The sequence below is a fragment of the Balearica regulorum genome, chromosome 8, assembly GCF_011004875.1.
Source record: "Balearica regulorum gibbericeps isolate bBalReg1 chromosome 8, bBalReg1.pri, whole genome shotgun sequence".
NCBI classification, from domain to species: domain Eukaryota; kingdom Metazoa; phylum Chordata; class Aves; order Gruiformes; family Gruidae; genus Balearica; species Balearica regulorum.
The window spans coordinates 18,860,719-18,883,636 of NC_046191.1; the positions used below are offsets into that span (position 1 = coordinate 18,860,719).

The window sequence follows — 22,918 nt, forward strand, 5'->3', positions numbered from 1 at the left end:
CCCATCAAGTGCTGTGGCCAGCAGGTCAGCTGTGTGGCGGCTGTTGCTGCATATTCTGGTGAAAGCCTGAAAAACAAGAGATTTCTGAGCGATGTGGCTGTTCCCAGAGAAGCTTGAGAGTATCCACAGTTAAAACACCCAATCATTCCTTCTACCAGAATGCATAATTTCTAACAGAATACAGATAGTAGCTATAGCTCTTAAAATAAGAGGTGTTCTGCCATTATATTAGATCAGTATACTTGGTTGTTCCTAGAATATATACATAGCTTTGTATGTCATTTATTGTATAAATATCTGAGAAATTTTAAGTAAGGTTTTCAGGATTATAGATCAGTTCATTCTGATCTACAGGTGTTAATAGTTAAACCACCACCCCTCTCCAGACTATCTCAGGTGTGTAATGTAGACACAGTTCTAGGCTCCCCTCCAGGCACCCCTGTTCGACATTATCAGGACAGCTTAAAGGTAAACCTGAGCCACTTCAGGCCTGCCTTCCCCTCTGTGTCTATTATATCAAGATGCTGTGGTTACTTTGTGTTGAAATACGTATTTAAGCTACCAGCATTTGCAGAACAGTCATGGCACTGTGGTACAACTGCAGACCCAGCTTCTCTGGAAGATTATTGCAGTCTGGACTAAAGTGTGTTTTGGTTCCCATTTTACTGATTTAAAATTTTTGTTGGTGGATCTTTGCAAGATTCACTGGTATTTTATGGACTGAAGCCTAGAGAGCTTTTAGAATTGCAAAATTAAAAATAAAGCATAAGCCTCTTCTGCCCACAGAACAGTTCTGATGCGTGATCACTTAACTCAGTTCTTAAGACACCCAGTCCAAAAACTTTTGGAATTCCCAGTGGAGTTTTTCACAATCTGCAAAAATGCTTAAGGCTGCTCAAGGGAGAAAGAAGAAAAGCTCTATCATTTTGCAGGGGCTACTGTGTTTTATGATCCTTTTTTCTCTGCTACAGTTCTCTGCTGTAAAACTTTTTAACAGTTACACACAGTTAAACAGTGTGACTCTACTGATCCTTTCATTTACCAATCTTGGAAATGTAAAACCTAGTTAGGTTTTCTTCCTTTTAGAGGAAGAAAAGGTGCAAAGAAAAGGAGATTGCTGATTGGAAAATCTCTGGGAAGCCACAATGATGAACACAGAAACATTAAAATGGGAGTGCAGTTTAAAACACCATTCAGGTACTTATCCCTGCTGTCTCAACTACATGCAAGAAAATCACTGGTTTTTTAGATAAGTGGACTCCACTTTAGAATGGTTAGGAAAAAATATAACAAGAGAAGTAAAATTCAGTTAGAGCCACTCCTAAAAAGTGCTGATTTAATTAGAAGTCAGTGAAGGCATTTTCTTTTTCACTGGAAGTATCTAATGGGAGTAAACGCTTACTGCCTTGTGAGCAGGGGCTGAATTCTGGACAATTCAAAAAGCTTGTATATACTTAATCCTTCATTCACCTTATATGCATAGAAGCAAACTGGTTACAGATGAGTAAAATAATAAAAAAATATAGTTGAACAATGGCTGGCCAGATTTTATGTTTTAACAATATGCATGAAGAAAGTTCTCCCTGCTTTCTACTTTGCATGGGACAAACATGATTATAATCTGAATTCACAGTAGAGTTTTTTGTGTCAAATATTTATCTGAATTGTTGCTTTCTGCAGTGTTACTGATCTTACTGCATAATTTATCAGTGACCTGCTAGGTCATGTTGAATAGAGCTTTCAATCCATTCTAATGTGAGTAACAATAAATTGCAAGTTCTAAGTGATGTGTTAGCCAGTAGAAGTTGCCCTCAGGTACTGCGCTGATGAGGCAATGTGAATACTTAGACAAATATGAAAGAACCAAAGGCACAGACCAGGGGAGTAAACATTAGGAAATCTATTTTCTTGTTTTAAATGTAACTATAAACAGAACAGTTATGTCTCTTAGAGAAACATTAAACAAAGAGGGTAAGTTCAGCTAAAACTCCATCTGGGAAGACAAATATTTGATGTCTGACTCCTTTAAATAAAACAAAAGGATTCATAACTATGAAAATGTCTGGGTATTTATGTATCCCAAATGCTAGGCCATCCACGTTCACCTAAAACTTTCACTTACCCATTTTCTTTGAGAATTTATAACATCTTTCAGTGACCTATAAAGCTTTATCTCTATTCAATTTCTCCAGTTAACATTTGCCTTATTTTGTTGAGGACTGCAGTTTGTAATGATACACAGTTGAAAAAATACAATAAAAACTACTGAAAATTTTACTGCCTAACTTCAGCAGGCAAAACAGAAGCAGTAGATGTTTCTTTTTCTGCTTTAGTTTCAAAGGTAGGTATAATGTTCAGAATTATCAAAATCCAAATTTATTTAAAGAATGGAAATGAATACGATTGGATCCTTGTGTAAGCGTTCAGTAACTGAACAGAAGCTATTTTATGAGCATCAATTCTTTAGGTGATTACTTGGCAACAGGCTAATTTCTGTTTCTGTTTTAAGAACCACAAGAATGCTGCTTTCCTTCTGATGGAGAGTGACCGGCTGATCAGTAGTCTTCCCCGAGTGAAATGGACAGAGGCAGCTCTGGCCTTGGCATCTAGCCTACAAGAAGAATGTGTAACATTTATTGTGGCAAACTTCCTACACATAGTACAAAGTGAAGGCTTCTCTGTTTTGTTGCAGGTAAAGTTGTACAGTTTTATGGAAAACTGAAAAAAAAAATTAAGCAGTGCTAAGGGTTTTTTTGGGATGGGGTTAGGTTTTTTTAGTGTTGTTTTAAAGCACATTAATACTTTGATATGCAGGGTTGATAGTGCGTTCAGGTTTTGTGCTTCCATTAAGCAGAAGTTCCAATGAATTCAGTGGGACAGTTTCTGTGTTGGGAAGAGGTAACTATATACGTAATCTCGAAAAAGCTTTCGGACCCCTAGAACAAGAGCACGTACGTATAAGAATAATACGACTATTAGTAGTATACTCAAACTTCTACTGATTTTTGTTGCAAATTGCAAGAATGTGGTGATGCTGCAGGTCCTGGTGAGAACATATCTAGTCATCTAGCTGGTTCATTTCTCCCATGAAAGGTTTGGTTTTTTTTTTTTAGTATGTATAGAGGATTAAAAATAAATAAATATGGAGATGTTAAAACATTTTGTCTTTGAATCTCGAGTTCCATCTGGCTGTAAATTCATCACAGTGTGTTTGTTTCCAAAATTTGGGTTAGTGAGAGGCCTCAGGATGAGGCCTGGAGAGGGGTGGGGTTATGGAATGGATACAAAGGAAGATGCTCTGCTTTGGAATACCTCCTGCACAGCATGACAGCAGATTCTCTCTGCTCAGTAATGCTTTTGCATATGAAGTACACTCTTTTATTTTAAATGGCTGCCTTTTATTGTTTCCTCAGGCACAGGCAATGAGCAGCAAACCTGACCTTCTAGAGCTAATTTTTAATGCAATTGAAAAAAGTATTAATAATGAAAATAGCTGCTTTCTTCTTGTAGCTGTGGATACGTTGTTGGACTCCACAAATGTGAAGGAGATGGTAGGTTTTTCAATGTGCATTGTTTGTAGGAAAAACTATTCTGGTATTGTTTCATGTAATGGTTCAAATCAGATGATGTGGTTTGAGCTCAGGTGGCTCAGTCCTGCAATTGGGGTCACACAGCAAAGCGTCTGCATAAATCCAAGGTCCTGTTGGAAGTGCTGAAAATGTTGGCATTTGTTTACTGGAAGTTAAAACTTTTTGCTTTTAAAGAGAAACCCTATCTACGGCAATAAAAAAAGTCATTGTGTATTACTGAGAATGTAAGTTCCTTGCGCACTGCTTCTCTGTTGTTCTTTGCTATCACTTTAAATTTGTGATAGGAAAAACTTACCAAAATGTTGCCTGATCTTAAACTTACAGGTGAAGAGAGCTTATTCTTTTCTATCTCTATGTATCTTCCCCCCCTTTTTGTAAAAGTCACAGTTACGTTGGCTTTTGTTTAAGACTGTCCTCTGAAGCAAGGACTGCCTCTTAATCTGGTGTTTGTTTTTTGGATTGGGGGGAGGTGTCAGTCTCCGTGTGGCAATGTACATGGCTTATTACATGCAATCTAAATAATGATATTTAAGCTGTGATTGACTGCAATGCTGGGGATAATTCATGAATAAAATGCCATACTGATTAAAACCCAGAATGATGCTACAAGCAAAGAATGATAAATAAATGCAAAATGAATTACAGCAATCTGGTGCTATTGTAGATCTTCTTGGTAAAAGCAATGAAAATTTAATCAGATACATTATTTTTTCCCTAGAGTATTTGACCTTGTTGTGACACGGCTGACAGTAAAGAGCTATTACGGGGTTCATTTAAAAAAAAAAAAAAGGAAGGAGAAAAAGAGCAATATGGTGTTTTCTAGTGCTGTAGTGTGCCTTGGACTGACTTGGTTTTAAAGTATTGTAAAAATTACTGTGGTGGGCAATAATCCTTCAAAAACAGCATCTCCATCTACCAGGCCATTATAAAATATAAGTGATGACATCATTGATCTAGCTTAGGGAGTAAGTAGATTCTGAAAGGAATAATGACTGGTTGCTATGACAATATGCCCCTCGCCAGCTGCTGATTTGTTACTTGAACACAGGGTTTTACGTGCAAGATCCAGGCTCTGCGTGATAAGCTCTGGGTCTTCCTGGTTCAGTCTTTTTATGCTGTTCGTCACACAGAAAGCTGGAAGCTGATGAGGCCAGACCATCAACAGAAAATACAAGCAGGTATGTCTGGCATCAAATGGCATTTGAATTTTTTAGCAGTCTGTTTCGTAGATAAAATGTAGGTGGTATTCTAGAGCCAGATACAAATTACAGTAAAATTTGTGATGCTGTAGGTTTTTTGAAGTGGTATTTTAGACTAGAAGCATGACAGCATGCTTAGCTAGTTTCAAACATGGAAATCAGTAAGTCCTTTTCTGTGAAAAGTCTCCCCTGTTTTTCTTTTTAGGAGTGTATATAATAGGAACCAAAACCATGTAGATTGATTTTGTTCTTATTTACAGCTACTCTAAATTATTGAAAATACTGCAGTAGGATTAGAAACCTTATCTGTCTCATTTTTAAGGAGATAAGCACTGTGGATGAATTAAATTTGCACAAAGCAGATTATCCATTCTGTGAATCCAGTTTCTATCCTTTATCGTTTTTTTACATATTGTATAAATATTGCTTGTCTCTTGCATAATGCCTGTCTCGTGCGCTGTGAGTAAATGCAGAGAGCTTGACTTCACAGTTGATTGGTATTGTGATATTGTGTGTGCTACTGCAGAGAGCCCCTAAGGAGCTGCATAGTGTTTTCTCAAAATTTTAACAGGCAGCACTTCCAACAAAAAGGAGTTTTTGTTCTGAACGTTTCTTTGTTTTGAAGTACACAAGTCTTCTGAGGGTGCGGAACTGCTGATGGAGTTCAGGTTATAGATGAATATTAGCTTTGACAGTATAGTGTTATAAAAGGAAAGAATGTGTTGAAGACTTCTCTAAAATCACGTTTGATTCAAAGGAGAAATAAACATTTTGGTGTCCTTTTTGTTAAAGACATTAGTAGTATGATCATTATAAAACTGTTCATGCCTATAGATAGATCAAAATTTTATTCTACAATTACTTGCTGAGAGAAAGATGCAGTGAGTCTTTCTAAGCATGATTTAGGGATATAGTCAAATAACATCTCACTGCTACTGTACAAAACAGGTTTATGATTCCTTTCTGGATAATGAAATCCTTCAGAAGCTGAGCAGCTGGCTTTAGAGACAAGGGTGATTTTTTTTGGTTTGGGGTGTTTTATTTGTAGGATGATCGTGTCCTTATTGTAAATACGATTTAGGCTGCTTTGCACTAGTGCTTTCAGTACAAAAAAATATTTAAGACCAAGGTGTACCTTAGTTGTCCAAACTCCAGAAATTGTTTTGTTTTCTTTTAGATTAAATTATTACTCAGAGCTAGCATACATTTTATAAGTAAACAGGCTGAAATGTTTGCATAAATTATCTGTTTTTAATTAGAGGCAAAGCAATCACACAATACTGGTAGATAAATTTTAATCTTCAGGTCAAATATGTCTAGGATAACTTAAATCAACTTTCATCTTAAAGATGTATGGTGTTGGCTTATCTTCTAGAGATTTAACCTATATAGAATTAGAAGGGTACAAAAGGGGAGGAAAAATGCCAAAAGACGACAGATGATATTGTGGGGTTTTTCATTCATTCATGTCTTGTGTTTTCTTAGGCACAAGTTTATATGGATTTTGTCTTAATATATTGGTATGTATTAATGTGCAGAGTCATTGCTAGAAAAAGGATTAGATCCCTGGGGTGCCATTTTCAGCATACCTTTTGTGTGATTTTTACAGACCTATATAAAAATTGTTTTTTGTATCTTCAGTAAGAATTCAGCAGATTTTTTGTTTGTGTTATACATGAATATGTTTTTTATATGTATAAATAGTATGTCGGAACATGAGGCACTGAATGCTTAAATTTTTTAATACATTTGTTACAAAATTTTTTTCAGCTGAAACATTAATACAAACAAAAATGAAATCTTATTGATTCTGGGTCTGTACAGTATCTATAAATATCCTTTTTGTATTCTATGAATGCAATTGATTTAAAGGCTTTATTGAAAAATGCTTCCCTCCCAGAGTAGACCAGTCAAAAAAAAAAAAAAAAAGCAAGGCATTCACTGCCTGAAAATTCCACATGGCAATCACAGGGATAACTCTCATGACATTATGCTGCATGCTATCTAAAGAGGCACTACGATCTTACTGTGTACATTTAGATATTTTGGCTTTACCACTTTTGAAAACTTATATAATTTACTTCAATGTAATTAATCTCTTCTTTAAATAAATATTCTGTAAGTTCCAGTACATCACTTAAAAGTGATTAGTACTTTGAATTTGAAGGTCTTTTTTTGGTAAATTGTGTACACTTTCAAAGGTCTCAGTGCACTGCAAGCTCCAAGTGAGCTAAGCTTGGATAAACAAAAGTGTGTCTTACTATGGAAATGGGGAAACAGAAGAGTTAAATGACTTGCTTATGGCCATGTGACCTCATTACAGATACAACATTTTTTGTTCTGAACATAAAGCCATGTACTTCCACTTAACATTTGCCATGTCACCAAAATTAGCCTTCCTAGAATAATTACAGGATTCAAAGAATTGCTTTCTGATTTCAGATGATGTTAATTGAGTAGGCTGGATTGTTTTCTGTCTCCCTTCTTTCCTGCTTAAATAGTAAAGAAACTGTTTGTTCCTTTTACAGCTGCATTTGACAAGGGTGATGACCGAAGACTTGGCAAAAAACCTGTATTCACTAGTTCTCAGGTAAACATTTATATCCAAACATTAAAAATACTCAGAAGATTGCAAACAAAACTATTGTCATCATGTGTTTTAAAGTCAATATTAATTTGTCATATTATTTAATGGAACTTGCTTTTGAAAAATTTGTAATTTTTTGGTGAACTGTTACTTCTGCAGAATCAGTAATGTCCATTACTGGAAACATCTTAGGACTCAGCCTATGCTCTGCTACATTTTCAAACAGACAAGCTCAAATAAAAGACAGGAATTTGTGTTCAGAATCTCACATTCCCCTGTTGCTACGTAATGAAACTGATCTGTTTCCCAAACCAAATGGTTTGCTACTGAGCTAATGAAGCTCTGCTATTATCACCAGCCACCACGGCACTGAGTCTGTTACGCTCCATGCCCTGAAAAAATATTTTTTAGTGCCCTCGACAACGCTTCTATTGAAACTCACATTCAAAACTGCATTACTGTTCGGTAGAAAAAAGGTAGGGGTTTACATGATTTGATGGTCTTGGATACATTGCAATGACACTGGTATCACAAAGATTCCATTTCATGCACTTAATTCTCCATGTTTCAGTATATATCTTTACCTGAGAGAGAGAATGAATATTGTTACTTACCTGGTTGATACACTGTTGGTAATGGTTAAAAACATCACATGTACTGTGTTACATGTTAATTTGTGGTTTATGTTTGCAATAATTCATAGTCCTCTTTGGAAACTATGCACATCTAAGTCAAAAAAAGTATTCTTATTTCAGCAGACACTAGTAAATATTAGAGTAATTTGTCCAAAATAAAAGTGAAACTCTACTTAGGTGTTTCTATATCCTCTATATACAGCAGTATTTCACATGAGATTTACTAAGCACTCTAGTTATTACTTGTACTTTTATATCTTTGAAAGCCAGCAATCCAAGATAAAATACAATTTTAAAAAAATATTTCTATGCTGAATCTTGTTGCTTTAGATTCATGTACTACTTAAAAAGTAGCTGCGTTTCAGAAATGAAAGACTGGATAGTTTGGTGTTATAAATGTCTTCTGTTTGTTTTTTTAAATTTTTTTTTTCCCCCTGATGCTTTTTTTTCCTAGCTAAACAAACCTATTACTGAACCTGTTGGCATAAGGAATACTTCTTGGACAGAACACAGCCAGAAAGATTGCTGGGGAGATTCTTCCACTAATCAGGATAAAATGAAATCTGATGGATTAGGAGCATCTGGACATACATCAAGCACCAACAGAAACACTGTTAATAAGGCTTCAAAGCATGAAGATGTAAAAGGGAAAGATGGCAAAAAAACAGTTTCCAAAATTACTAAGGATTCAAAACCTGGGGAAAAAGCTGCTTCACCAAAGGCTAGAGCTGTTATAAAGACAAAAAATGAAAATAATGGAAATGTGAAGGCTGAAAGCATGCTTACCAAGCAAGATACAGAAAAGACATCTGCAAGTGGACAAAAAAATTCAGGAAGTGGCAAAGGACTAAAGAGCCATGAAGGAAAAATTGCAGGTGCCAGACCTAAAGTGCTGACAGTAACCTCAAGTGTGCAGATCAAAACAAAACTATTGAAAAAAACCACAGGGAAGGAATCTCCCTCCTTAGTGACTATGGCAGGAACTTCCAGCAAGTCACCAAATTCAAACATAGATATCCAGACTGCCAGTGAACAGACAGCAGAACTCAAAGAGGATAAATTGGTAGAGGAAGGAAAAAACCAGACTGGTAATTTTTTTATATTTTTTTTTTTTTCTTAAAGTCCCCTTCTGATTTGTCCCGGGCTGGTCATACACTGAAAACCAGCCTGGGAAGGTTTAAAAAAACAACAACTGCTATAGATTCATATGGGTCACCACCTTCCCCTGTAAATGAATAGTAACTTGAGATAAGAATATTAAATTCCTCCTCTATTAATTGACTTTATGATCAACTGATAGCCATATAAATGGTAAGTTTTACAAGTTTAGCATCTATGCTGTTTTCAATAGCTGATCTTCACATATTAGATTTTTTTCAGTACTTATATGCAATGCATTTCCCCCATAATTAACTTCGAATTTACTTTACAATAGTGAAAACAAAGTCATGTGTGAAGACATCAAATGGAGTCACCAACAAAAAAAAAAAGACTGAGCTTGAGGCTAATGCCACAACAAGCAGGTATGTTACAAATTAATATGCTGCTTTACATGTCTATATGTGTGTGTATATGTTTGTGAAAAAAGTTTCAGGTGAACTATTAAACTTACTTTTATGTCAACATGTTATTTTTAAAGAGAATGGTTGTCTATTGCATGTAATTAGCAAAACAATTTGAGTTAGCTATTTGAAATGTTGTAAAGATAAAATTGGTTTGGCTTTTGTGTTGGATTGTTTCATGCTAATCATTTTTAAAATTGTTATAGGTCACTCAGAATTCTGCATACTGGAACAGCTAATGACTACACAAGGTGTTGTAAACATAGCGTTTCTGGGATAGCTTAGATTAAACTGGGCAGGAAGACAGCTGAAACTGAAATTGTGAAATGGGTCATTTATATGTATGTGTGTGTATACATATGAAAAGAATATGAATACACACATACAGGTTTTAGTTTCAAAAAGTACACCTTTTAGGTTGCACTTTCAATGTTTGTATGTGTGTGCATATTAGAACACATATATTGCTTGTTTAAATATAATTAAACATTGCTAGATTTTAAGCTTGGAAATAATGGACATAATAATTCCTTTGCAGCCTGACTAAAAAATCAACTGGAAAAGGGTGTAATGAACAAAATGTACAAGCTGTTTTAAAGAAAAAAGGGAATGTGAGTAGCAACTCTGCAACACAGCAAAGGGCTCAAAACACACCTACGAATTCTCCCAAGAACCAAGGTAAAGTTTCATACAGCAATGAAATGGTCTGCCGTTGTTATGCAAAGCTTTGTCCTTTTTTTTTTTGCACAAGCATTTGGCAAAATCTTCTGAACAATTCTGTTTATTTTCTCTATTTCACTTTTGGTGACAATCCCAAACTCTAAAATGCAAATGAATGTTTGTCAACTTCAAAATATTTAAAATATGATCTTCGCTGCTATTTGGTGTTTTCTTCTGCTTGTTTAATCTGCTTTACAGAGTCTTTTATTTGCTGATCTCCTGCACTTCTGCACTTAGAACAATGACTGAGTTGAACAGAAATTCTGTAGGTCAAGCATTTACAACATGCATCAAAGATTTGCACTACAAACTTTCTTATGAACTTAGTTTATGCCTCCCTCTTTTGGTGATCCCTATTAGGGGCAGCACTACTGATAATGACCTACCACACAAAGAAATACTTGATTTCGACAGCTATTTATATCAAGTATGGGAAACGACATCATAGACCACAGAGAGGAAGTCCTGCTTTATAAAGATACAAAGCGTTAAGGATGGAGTTAATCCCATTTGGACTTGGCACTTACTGGCGGGGGGGGGGAAGAACATTCAACTTACTTATATTATCTTAAATGCATTATGATATAGAAAACACAGGTCCTGTCAATTTGTGGTCATTAAAGACCTTGCAGTATTTTCTGACTAAGCAGGGACACTAATTCTGGTATTCTAATCACATTATAAATAATGTAATTATTTTCTGCCTACTTTAATTTCCTCTACAATATAAATTGAATACACTACTCATCACTTCCTGTGCAAAGCTGCTGTGCAGTGTTTCTATGCACTATTAGATAGCTGCTACTTCGGTTATAGGTTGAAGTAATTTCTTTATGTAGAGTCTGAAGTGCTTTAGTTTTAAAGATGGCATGTAAATGCAAGATGGTATTTTTGTCTACTATTTAAAATCTCAATTTGTAATTCTTTAACAAGCCTTAAATCCTTTAGTTACACAAAAAGTTGAGTAACTTGCTTCTCAACACAAACACTAACATAAATTTGGTGAATATACTTTGACGTATACTATCTTTACAGTCTTTTTTTACTGTTTGCTAGGACCTCAGGGTGAATCACCAAATTCACTGAAATCAGGAATGTCTCCAAAACATAATGAAGAAAAAAATGTATTACAACATCTGGTTCAGACAGCACTGCCAGAAAAACATCCTTCAGCCAAGAAGAAGAGTGTTAAGCAGTTGCAAACATCTGTAGCAAAAGCCACTGTAAAAATAACACCTAAAACTCAGGTTCCATCAAAGCATACTGAGATTATGAATAATAAAGACCCAAAACCGAAAACAACTGGGCAATCTGTATTAAAATCTCAGTCCTCCGCCCAAAAACATTCAAGGTGTGAATCTCCTGTTGTCCAGAAGAATGGTCACACCTCTGAGCACAGAAGCTCAGGACAGAAACTTGAAAAAACCATAGCTGACGCTGTGGCAGGTCAGCTTCATGACAATAATGAATGCTATTCTGCAAAGCAAAGTGAATCTTCAAAATCTGTGATGGAAAGTGGCAGCAAAGATAAACTGCTGGCATCCTGTCAACCCAATAAACAAAAATTATCAGATCCTTCTGAAAATGGGGAATACAAAACACAATCTGAATCTTCTTCTCCTCTCATTGCAGAACAAACTGTTTCTAAACTGCACATTTCACTGCAAAATGAAACAGAAGCAAAACAAGTCTGTGGAGAACAGACTGGAATTAAACAGATTAAAGATACAGAGAAAGATGATAATAAAGCTGAAATTCACTGTCATGCAGAGTCTTCCAGTGATGGATGCTCAGACTTTTCCAAGGAAACCAATCAAAAGACTACTGTTTCAGGAGAACTGGTGAAATATTCAAAAGCAACAGAAGTCTGTACTGAACAAAGTGACAAACTGAACGCTGACACAGGTCTTAACTATGGTGAAAATGCTTTACCAACCTTTTCCAGAACGATAACCAATAAAGAACATGGAACATCATCTCCTCAGATTCATACGGAGGGATTTCTTACAGCTGATGAGCTGTGTGATACATCAGCCTTGACTGAATACAAATCAGTTACAGCGGATTTAGATGATCTTTCTGAATGTTCCACAGAACAAATAACAGAAAAATGTTCACCTAGTTACACAGAGCCTATAGATCCTACAGAAATGCCAGAAAACCATGAAAATGCAGAAATTCCCTTTGTCGACCACTGGAGTACTAGTGCACTAGATCCAAAAGAGAGTCCTGAATCAGATACTGGCAGTGCAACCACATCCTCTGATGATATAAAACCGAGATCAGAGGATTATGATGCTGGAGGCTCTCAGGATGATGAAGGATCCAATGAAAGAGGGATTTCTAAATGCAGCACTATGTTATGCCATGATTTTCTTGGAAGAAGCAGCAGTGACACAAGTACACCTGAGGAATTAAAAATTTATGACAGCAGCCTAAGAATAGAAGTGAAAATGAAAAAAGAGGGTTCTGATCTCTTCCGTGTTAATTCAACGAGTGATGACGAAATACCAAGAAAAAGACCTGAAATTTGGTCCCATCAAGAAAGTGCAAGGACCAATACTAGAGAAAGCAAAAGTTCTACTTTTGGCAATGCACAGTTTACTCAGGAAGCAGACCAAGTTTCTTCTTCTGCAGATGAAACAGAAGATGATAGATCTGAAGCAGAGAATGTTGCAGAAAACTTTCCTCCATCAAATGTTCCTACTCAACAATTCCAAGGGATCGATAATTTAGCTTTTGAAGATGCAACAGAAAATGATACTGCAAGTCAAGAGTTTTCTAAAACTAAAAATTTCAAACGATCTGTTTTACTTTCAGTAGATGAATGTGAAGAATTGGGATCTGATGATAGAGTGGAAACTCATACTTCATGTCAGCATTCAATAGATTCTCTTACTCCTTCAGAAGTATTTGACAGTGTTTCTCAAGAGCACCATGGAAAGACTTTTTATTCAAGATACTCACTGGAAATTGAAGGTGGAATCCTGGATTGCGAGCAGCGTAAGTGTAGAGACAACAGACCGGATAAAAGTGAAAGTTCTCTTCTACATCTTCATGGTACTGAAATCCTACAGACGGAGAGTCAAGACGCTTCAATGACTGAACAAAATTGCCCGGAGAAAGTACATTCAGCAGCTAGTCCATGTCCAGGAGAAAACCAAAAAGTAAACATGAAGAATGAGGTGGCTAGTGAATTTCACCAGTGCAATAAATACTTAGACAATGATGCAAAATCTCAAGAAAGACCATGTCATTTGAATCTTCATCAGAGAGAAACTAATTCTGATGTGCAAAAGAGCACCTCTGCAAAACCTGTAGAAGCCAGTAAGAATCAGATACTGACTCAGGAAGGTCAAGCGAGAGACAGTCAACCAGCAACTACTGAATACGCTAATACTGATTTACTTCCAGGTAATGTACAGAAATAGAAACATTCAGTCATTCAAAAACAAATTAATAGGGAAAGCTTTGGCAATTTGTCCAGGATTGAATCCTGAACTGAAAGTAATTTTGACTGAAACTATATTAAATTTAAGTATTTTTAAGTATTTCATTTGGGTAGAGAATGCGTGTCTGTTTGAAATATCTGCCAATACCCTGCTGTTCAATGAGAAACTTGACTAAAGGAAAAAAAGATTTTATGTAATGCTAAAGGAAAGATTGGATGCAGTGTCTGTACTTCAGTTATTTTTTAATCCAATCTAACATTGACAGCATCAGCTTTTGATGGAATCTTAGTAATTGTTTTGTCTGCTCGACAACATATAGTATGTCTGAATGGGATGTGCAATAACTACAGTAATAACCTTAACTAAAGCGCACTGAATTGTTTACCTTAACAGCTATATGCATTATTGTTGTAATTTATTTATTTATATACTATACACAAATTTGGATACTTCTCCCACTGAATATAACTGAATATTTGCCATATACATCAGTGGGAGCAGGTTTGAACTCTGATTTAGAGTTTGAGATGTCTAAAATTCTAAATTTTACCAGTAAAAGCTTATTTCCTGAAAGAGAGATTATACTTAGAACTGATGCTTATATACAGAGACGTTCTAACTTGTTTCACGTAGCTAGATGAATACTTGTCTAGTTGTTTGGTGTTTTGTCTTCTTTATACCAATAATTCAGTCTGTTTATACCATCAAAAATATACAATATGTTGATTACAACTATTGTGTATTCAAGAGTGATGAAATGCTGATGATGATCTGTGTTCAGCCAGACCACAGAACAAGAAGACATTAAAAGTTGTACTTTTTTTTTTTAAGTTCGCTTGCCCTTGCCTGCAGCTGCCCTTGCATGTGCAGTGTAGAAAAAAGCCTGTGGAAATACTATTTTGTTTTTAATTCTCTTCTAAGCTGACATAGCTTAAGTCACCATTCAGTAATCATTCTCTATTAATTCCCTCCATGCACGTCCTGGTCTAAATTTAATTTATGTAGTAAATGAGAAATTTCATGTGCATTAAGTGTATATTTACATTGTCATTTTCTGTATCAGAAACTTAATTATGGAGGTTACTGTTAATTACCAGTGGTGATTGCTGCTTTAACTTAATTTATAAATCATACTTTGTTTTTTATATAGGAAATAAATGCCTCAAATTTTGTCAATTTTGTATAACCCTCCATCCCCCCTTTTTTAACCTGTTTGGATTGTCCTTCTTGAATGAGTTAAATTTTGCTCTACACAGCCCTGAGGGGAGGATCATCTGCAATTTTTACATTGTACAGTATTGTGAATTATTTCAGGAGACATAGATGATTATGACACAATGGGACAAACCTGCATGTATGAGCACCGGCCTTCAAAAACCCTTTCTCCAATATATGAGATGGATGTTGGAGAAGCAATGGAGCAGAGGATGGATTCAGAAACAACAGTTCTAGATATGGATTTTGAAGATCAGCAGTTTGCAGAACAGGACTGGACTCTTCTCAGGCAATTGTTATCTGAGCAGGACTCAAACATAGGTTTCAAAAACTCTGTTCCTGAAGACCTTAACTTAGCACAATGTCTTATCAATCAGACACTGTTTCTGGCACGAGATGGTTCGAATCCTCAGGGTACATCACAAGTTGACACATTCAGTAGGTGGACTGAACTAATGTCTCCACTTGATGATTCTTCAGCAAGCATTACAGTGGCAAGCTTTTCATCTGAAGACTGTTCATCCCCTCAAGGGGAATGGACAATTCTTGAACTGGAAACCCATCATTAAGGTGATCAAATGTTTGCAACTGAACTCCAACCCATTCCCCAAATCTATTTTTGATGAGTTGTTTCCATACAATAATGAAATACTGCATCAGTCAAGAACAAGCAATTCTTGATACTTGAGGCAATCTTTCTGATATAATGAGGTAAATATGTTAATTTATAATCTAGATTTAATCGCAAGTACAATAATTTTTCAAGACTTAAATGTATGTCTTTTCTAAAAATGAACTTTGAGCATGTATTTTCTAGAACTGTTAGAAAAATTAGATGATATGAAAGAAAACTCTTGGTTTCCACCCTCCCTTTTATCTTCCTTTCTGTCATTTATTATTCTCATTGAGCAAGAATTTAAAGATGATTGCACAATTGGTAGAGCTATTTCCCTCCTTTTTTTCCCCTCTCTATATGGTGACTTCATTTTACAATAAAGATTCAGAATGGTTGTGTCAAAAGGTGATGTGTGCCAGCACTGCTTTAAATAATGGAAACATATACTTATGTTCAAAGAAAACATTTCAATATGAATCTGCCTTGGGCCTTACAATATGAGCAGCTTGTTTCATCTGTTTCTTCCAGGTATGATTTTTGTATCTTTGGTTTGTTTTGTTTAGAAGTTTCCAATAAATTTTTTAAATTGTCTTTCCTTTAAATATAAGACTTGAGAGGGTCTGTGCTATAGGAAGAGCACTGTTTCTTTCTTGGAAATGCACATATTTAAGTAACTGTTTTTAATGGCGTAGTGCATGAATTCAGAGGAGTTCATAGAATGCTGCTCCTGTTCTAAAAACAGTATGTCTGTTCTAAGAAAGAGTATGTCTGCTGTCTCCAAAAGTGTATCTCAGTCTGCAGTCCTGGTCAGTGTTACGTCAGAAGTCTGACGTCTACTAGAATTATCTTCAGGCTTCAGTTCATTACATTTGCACCCTTCTGATGCTGTCTGAGGCGTAGGAAGATTCTCAGGAATTTGGTTTTGTTCTCATAGATGCTACATTTTTGGAGGGGTAATGGAATCCTTGCATCTTCGTTTATACCTCTGGTGTAGCTTTTACATTGTGACTAAATGTCAATAATAACCATTCTTCTGACTAAGAGTGAAATAGGATATACTTCTCCATACTGCTCATTCTACTGCTTTTGGCTATTAATTTGGGTATGGATAGGACTGTTTATTGTCTCTTCTGATTTGATGGGGGAGGAAGGGAGAAACTACTCATTCTTACCAAGCCAGAACTCCTCCTGAAACATACAGGGTTTTTTCCCTGCAAACGTTAGGCCCTCTAAGATACCTGCATTACAGAAATAGTTGGGCTTGTCTTTCACACAGCTTAAAGTCTAATCAGGAAGTATTCTACCTCCTCTTAGTCATTAACAAAAGTGCCTTCAGAAGTGAGTGCCATATGGCAGTAAAAGGCTACTAACATTTTTTTGTTAAAACTATTTAAGGTAAGTGCACAACTTAATCTAGCTGTAACCACTGATAATATGATCAGTTTTGCAAGCTTTTGCACAATTCCAACAGTGCACTTGAATTATCTTTAGAAACTTAATTCCTTTGGTTTTAGTCAGAAACTCTCAGTTTTGTGGAAATACAAAGTTGCCCCAGCATATGACTAAAGAAGTTATGAGTTGTCTTATCTTTGGACTTGATATAATAAAGAGCTCTGAGGCAAAATAGTGTATCTAGAAAGGCACTTTGTTGAAATTCTGATACAGAAGTAAAAGTGATGTTTTATTTTCCCAAAAATATATGGAGGAAAAATTTTATCTCATTCTTTAACATCAAGGCAGTAAAAAAAAAAAAAAAAAAGCCTTCCTTTTTCTTTATGTCAATGAAGGACTTGAAACTCATGGAAGGAAGATGTTCAGTCTCGTAATAAAAATCGTCCCCCTGCTCTTTTAGCTTTTAGCAGCATAATTAGTCTGGAATATTTTAATTCAAAATATTTTAAATGTAATATGCTGTGTTTACCTCAGTCTTCATATTGAGGGAGTTAGAAGAACCTTTAGAAGTGCAAATCATCAAGAAAACTTATTTTTTACCTTCAAGTTTACAAGGTTATCAATAGTGGATAATCTTTTGGATAAATGAAAGAACTATAGTATTAGCCATAGTAAAAGATGAAACTCTGGAGAACAGAAGTCTGAGGAATGGTGTATTCTCAATTGCTGTGTAAAAGACTAAAAGTTGTTTAAAATAAAGTTTAATCAACTTTAAAATACTGATGACATTCTGGTAGTGGGCATTCACATGTTAAAGCTAAATGATAGAAAGGAGAAGAAAGATTAGGACAAGTGACAGTGTAAGAAGGGTCCCTTTTGTCTATTTTTTTGCTTTATTTTTAACTTCTTACTGTATTGAAAAACTAACACTGAAAAGTGGCACTCAAGTTCCATGTTTGTCATATGAAATACAATCGTGTACAGGGGGTTTTATTATTTGCTTCTTTTTTCTTTGCATTTACTTTTCCAGTTGTATGAAAATTAAATTAGCTTCTCTCTTCAAGTCCCCAGTAATAATGTTGCAATTCCTTTAATAGTTTTGCAGTAGACCAGTGATTTAGGATTTGGTGTATTTTTCAGTTGGTACATATACAGCCATAGAATTCAGCTTCCCACAGCCAAATGGTCTCTGTTGAAGTAGCAGGAATAGAAAGCAGTATCGCTTTTAATTCGCATTACCAGAGTGCCTGTGAGGCTTAATCAGGTCAGCATCCCACTGGCTAGACATTGTACAAAGAAAGAGCAAAAACAAGGACTTCTCACAGAGTGGTTATAATCCAAGTTAAGACAAAAGAAAGAAAAAAAAAAAAAACATGGATGGAAAAGTACAATGAGAGTGTCAAAATTTGTCTAGCTGATTAGCAATGGTTTCAGCATGCTATCAGTTTAAATAGTCATTTTTTTTCTTTTGTATGCATTCTGAGAAGGGGAAATCGGAGGGTGAGATTTGGAGGCTCAATAATGAGGGAGCTGTAAGGATCTACAGATGGCACGCAGGGCTGGTCAAGAATAAACTCTGTTCCTGTTTGACCTTGTTTAGTAGCCCCTCCTTATTCAGGAGGATGTTCAAGCTTTAAGCAGGTATAGGTAGCTAGCTATCTGTTTAATAGTATCGGTCACTTGAGTTCTCCAGAGTCCTGCTCGTGCCTCCTGACAGTGATTTTTTCCACTGTATTGTCCTTTTCTCCAAAACATGAGAGAATGGTTGGAGGTTTGTTTGAAAACTTCACATACAAAGCTAGTGTCATGGGCTCCAAGTGAATAGCGATTAGGAGGTCCTGAATGACCTCTGAAGTAAAGACAAGGTATGTACATCTGATGAAACGGTGAAAGGGCATCAGTGAAGAAAGTAAAGAAAGAGATATCATAGTCAAAATAATGTTTAAGAATTTACCTTTGCATTAGTATTTTAAATAAGTAAGAGCAGTGAAATCGCTTTGTCACAAAGCCTGAGAACAGTGTTGCAGTCAACAGGTGATGCTGACAGCCTATGTGAGATTGTTATGTGAATGGATAAAGGCATACTACCTGTATCCTACAGGTAGTAGCAAGAAATTTAGTGAAATGTCAGTGAAATTTAGAGGAGAGGACTTGGAAATCAGAGTTTAAGATAATGACCCTGGTTTCACCTACATTGAATGACTGTTATGAAAGTAAAAAATAAGGAAGAATGTTTTACATGTATGGATATATTAAATTTAAAATAGGGTAGACCTCCAAAAGATGATGTCAATAGGCATAATTACTGGTTTTGCTTGGAAAATTAGTCTAGTCTGACCTGGAGAAGCAGCTCTGCAGGTTTTTCACACATAGACACTAGCTAAAATAGTATTTGTGGAATAAATGACCAACAGACATATTGCAGAAGGACATGGAGGCCCAAACACTTAGAACTCTGCAGAAAACTGAGGAAAGTGGAGGTTCTTCCAAATGATCTGCTCAAAAAAAACAATTATGGAAGCAAAGGAAATAAACAAAGATGGTGACAGGAGTCAAATAAGGATGACAGGATATACGGAAAAATGCACGTTGGCTTTACTGAAGATGTCCCACAAGACAGATGAGTATAAAATAGCAGTTTTGAGGCTGGTTAAGAACACGTTCTTAGGGACTGTGATCAAGATGAGATACTGGCTTCCTCAGAATGAAAGGCAGGCAGATGCCAGTTTGGTACAGTATGGCAGAATTGCAGGAAGGAAACTGAGCTTAACCATTAAGAGAAAGGCAACAGTTAGAAAAGAACATCAGTTAATAGTATACTATAGTATATTTTATTTTTTAAAGGTATGAGATTATACCATATTTATACAGCATAGCAAAAGAAATGAGACTGGGACCTAAAGTGAGTATCAGGAGTGGTAAGTATGCATGCAAGGAGATCAGCAGGCAGTCTGGGCTGCTACCACAAATGATCAGATAACGTCTGCTTTTGTGGTAGGGGTAGTGGAAAGGACATTCCGTATAGTCATCATTTTTTCTCTTAGAAAAACTTGCTGTAGAATCATAGAATTACAGAAAAATTGCAGAAAAATCATAGAACTACAAAAACCCACAGGCTTGAAGGGACCTCCAAAGGTCTCTAGTCCAACCTCCTGCTCAAAGCAGGGGTAACTTCGAAGTTAGATCAGGTTGCTAGGGCCATATCAAGGTTCACAGCATGTAAAATGGTAGTAAAGTCAGCAGACAGGAACATGGTGCTCACAGGAAATAGTTATTTGAGATAAAAATACTCTCATTATATTAGAACTACTTTGGGTATTGTTGGAAAAGATTAGTAATGAAGTACAAGAAATACAACTTGCTTGCAATATATTTAAGTTCTGGATGATACGTGACTGAACTGTACACATTTAATAACCTTATTCCACATTTGACTTTTTAAGGCTTTAAATTATTTCAAAATTATACTGAATTTTTGAGTCTGCAAATTTTATTATTATTTTGGAGGAACTAGTGGGCAAGAGAACTTCCCATGTTTCTCACACAAAGACTATCCATAGGACCTGTTCCCCTAGTATTGTCTATCTCAGTTTCCTTCAGCGAATATGTAAAAAAAAAAAAAAAAAAAAAAATTAATGTGCCTGTTCTAGGTACAGATTGTAGGAGACTATTTTAAAACTTTGAATATATATTATTGCCATCTGGAAGAGAGTTAGTAGCATGCTCATTCTACTTTGCTCCAGAAAATCTAAACTTTTGCATGAAGGAATTAAGAACTGCTATTACGTTGTTGATCTGTTGCTCAGAACCAAGACATTTAAGAAGTCATTATTTTGCTTCCACTAACGTCAAAGGAAAAACTCCTGTTGACCTCAGCTGAAGCAGGTTCAGGGCTTACCTGTATTAAATGCATGTACTAGAAATGCTATTTTTCCAATATATCTATTTCATAGTTTTCTAGTTTTACTCTACTAATAACATTGTACAATTGTATATGTGACAAATTGCAGCTAGAAAGACTTCAATTTAGGAGTCATAATTGTATGCATTCTGTTAATATTTCATGACTAGGGTGATTTAACATTTGTACATTGATAGATGACATTCTTGCCGGGACTAGACAGGAACTCAGGACAAAAGATAGAATGAGAAGTAGCAGCTTTGTTACAACTGATGATTCCATGGAAATGGGCTTTTAGATTTGAAATGTAATATAATTGGAAGCTTTCATCTCGTGCAGAAAATACCTACTGGTTTAAAGCTCTCTCTCTTGAACATAGGTTATGTATGCTATTTTTGAAAATGAAGCTCTAATGCATTCAATTTTGGACAAATTGCAGCTCCAATCTATTCTTTGGCTAATTTAAAACCAAGCTTTCTATTGACAACTACTACATAGATTTAAGGAAACTAAACCTGTAACAAAATAATTTATATAAAAAGTGGATATCAATTGGTGAAAAATACTGGGTTTGATTTTTTGGTGGGTTTTTTTTTCCTTCACCTTTGGTAACTAATAACTGCAGAAGCTCTACAGTGCATGCATGCAGACACACCTGTTTATTTCTTGCATTTGACCTTCCTTTTATACTTTGCTTTGCAATCTATACTGTTTAGTCAATTAGGGCACAGTTCTGCAAACAAGGGAGCGAATCCACTTAAACATTTGCAGATTGGCTTTCAGGTTAACATTCACTTTTCAGAAAGGGTAATGGGCAGGCGCTGTGCATACTTGTGTTTTTATATGGTACTCATCTTAATGAGGTTCTAATCCTGATGAACCATCTGGATGCAGTTAAAGTATGAAATAATTAATAATGGAATTCCATTAAGTTGCTTCCCTGCTCTCCTTGATTTATTGCTGAAGTTCCCAGCTCAGAAGACTGTTCCATTAGAGAAATCAAAGTCCTAAGAAATACAAATTTTTGCATTACATGCAACAAAAGATCTTTTGCTATTGCACTGTAAAATATGAATACTGATCAGCTCTTCAATAACTGAAGCCTCAGTATAGGGGGGGGTGTGTGATGATATCTCAGTAGCCAGATATATTTAACAAGGACATTGATGGTCAAAATAGTTTTTGTACGTTAACGGAAGATGACTGTTAATTGGATTAGAGTGAGTGCATATTCTGGTGAACCTGAACAGATGCTCACATGTACAAATTTGGGGACTGACCCCAATTACCCAGCTAGTCTATCAGGTTTTATATTTATGCATGCAACTGACTCTGACTTTTTCTCAGCTCCCACTGAAATTAGCATGAGTGGTATCAGATCCACATTTATAAAAAGCAGGATTTTTTTAAGTGTCTGAACAGAAAGATTGTAACCCAAGTAAAAATTTTGGCTCATGTAACTTTCTAACTGTATAAGCCAGTTTTGAGACTGATCTCCCCAAATGACTTAAATCTACAGCATCCTCATTGATGCAATCGTTGTTTAGTCATTTGTGTGATTTTCTTACACTTGTGTTTAATTAAATCATTTTACTTCACTTTTTTTATAACCCTCTTTTAGTGTGGCACGGCATCCTGCCTCTCAGTAGGATTATATCAACGTGCTTAAGATCAGTATAAATAGGACAAACCATATGTACCTGCCAGATTGTGTAGTGTAAAAACTTGTTACCTTCATAAAATGAGGTAATTTTCATGTCCATGAACATGAGACCCACCTGTAAGTCAAACTTCCTACCTGTAACAAAATGTCCTCCTGTATCTTTGTGGCAGAGAAGGAAAAGTCAGTCCTTATTTTCTAGATTATCATGTTCTAATAATCAAGATTAATCCTATATATGTATAATGGGATGCATTTGGAGAAAAGTTTGAGTCACTACCTGTAGTTCATGGCTTTATGGTCCTAGAATATTTTGACACTGAGTCTTTGGGAGGGTGAAGGGGTGTGTTAAGCCCTCAAACTGAATGCTTGCATGTTTTCCACCTGCT

At 35.7% G+C, this 22,918-nt stretch overlaps 1 protein-coding gene across 3 annotated transcripts in view; it reads left to right on the forward strand.

The window, feature by feature from the left end:
• BTBD8 (BTB domain containing 8) overlaps positions 1 to 18,340 on the forward strand; it is a 39,907-nt gene extending 21,567 nt beyond the window's left edge. For 2 of the 3 annotated variants that reach the window (XM_075759908.1, XM_075759909.1), the window contains 10 exons: positions 2,510 to 2,692; positions 3,414 to 3,551; positions 4,639 to 4,768; positions 7,318 to 7,379; positions 8,466 to 9,099; positions 9,447 to 9,534; positions 9,780 to 9,824; positions 10,112 to 10,251; positions 11,350 to 13,707; positions 15,060 to 18,340. In XM_075759908.1, the coding sequence (XP_075616023.1) occupies positions 2,510 to 2,692; positions 3,414 to 3,551; positions 4,639 to 4,768; positions 7,318 to 7,379; positions 8,466 to 9,099; positions 9,447 to 9,534; positions 9,780 to 9,824; positions 10,112 to 10,251; positions 11,350 to 13,707; positions 15,060 to 15,529 (4,248 nt within the window). In that variant the 3' untranslated portion in view covers positions 15,530 to 18,340. The remainder of the gene's footprint in view (positions 1 to 2,509; positions 2,693 to 3,413; positions 3,552 to 4,638; positions 4,769 to 7,317; positions 7,380 to 8,465; positions 9,100 to 9,446; positions 9,535 to 9,779; positions 9,825 to 10,111; positions 10,252 to 11,349; positions 13,708 to 15,059) is intronic. The other variant, XM_075759907.1, reaches the window with a different exon arrangement.
• The last annotated feature ends 4,578 nt before the right edge of the window (positions 18,341 to 22,918 follow it).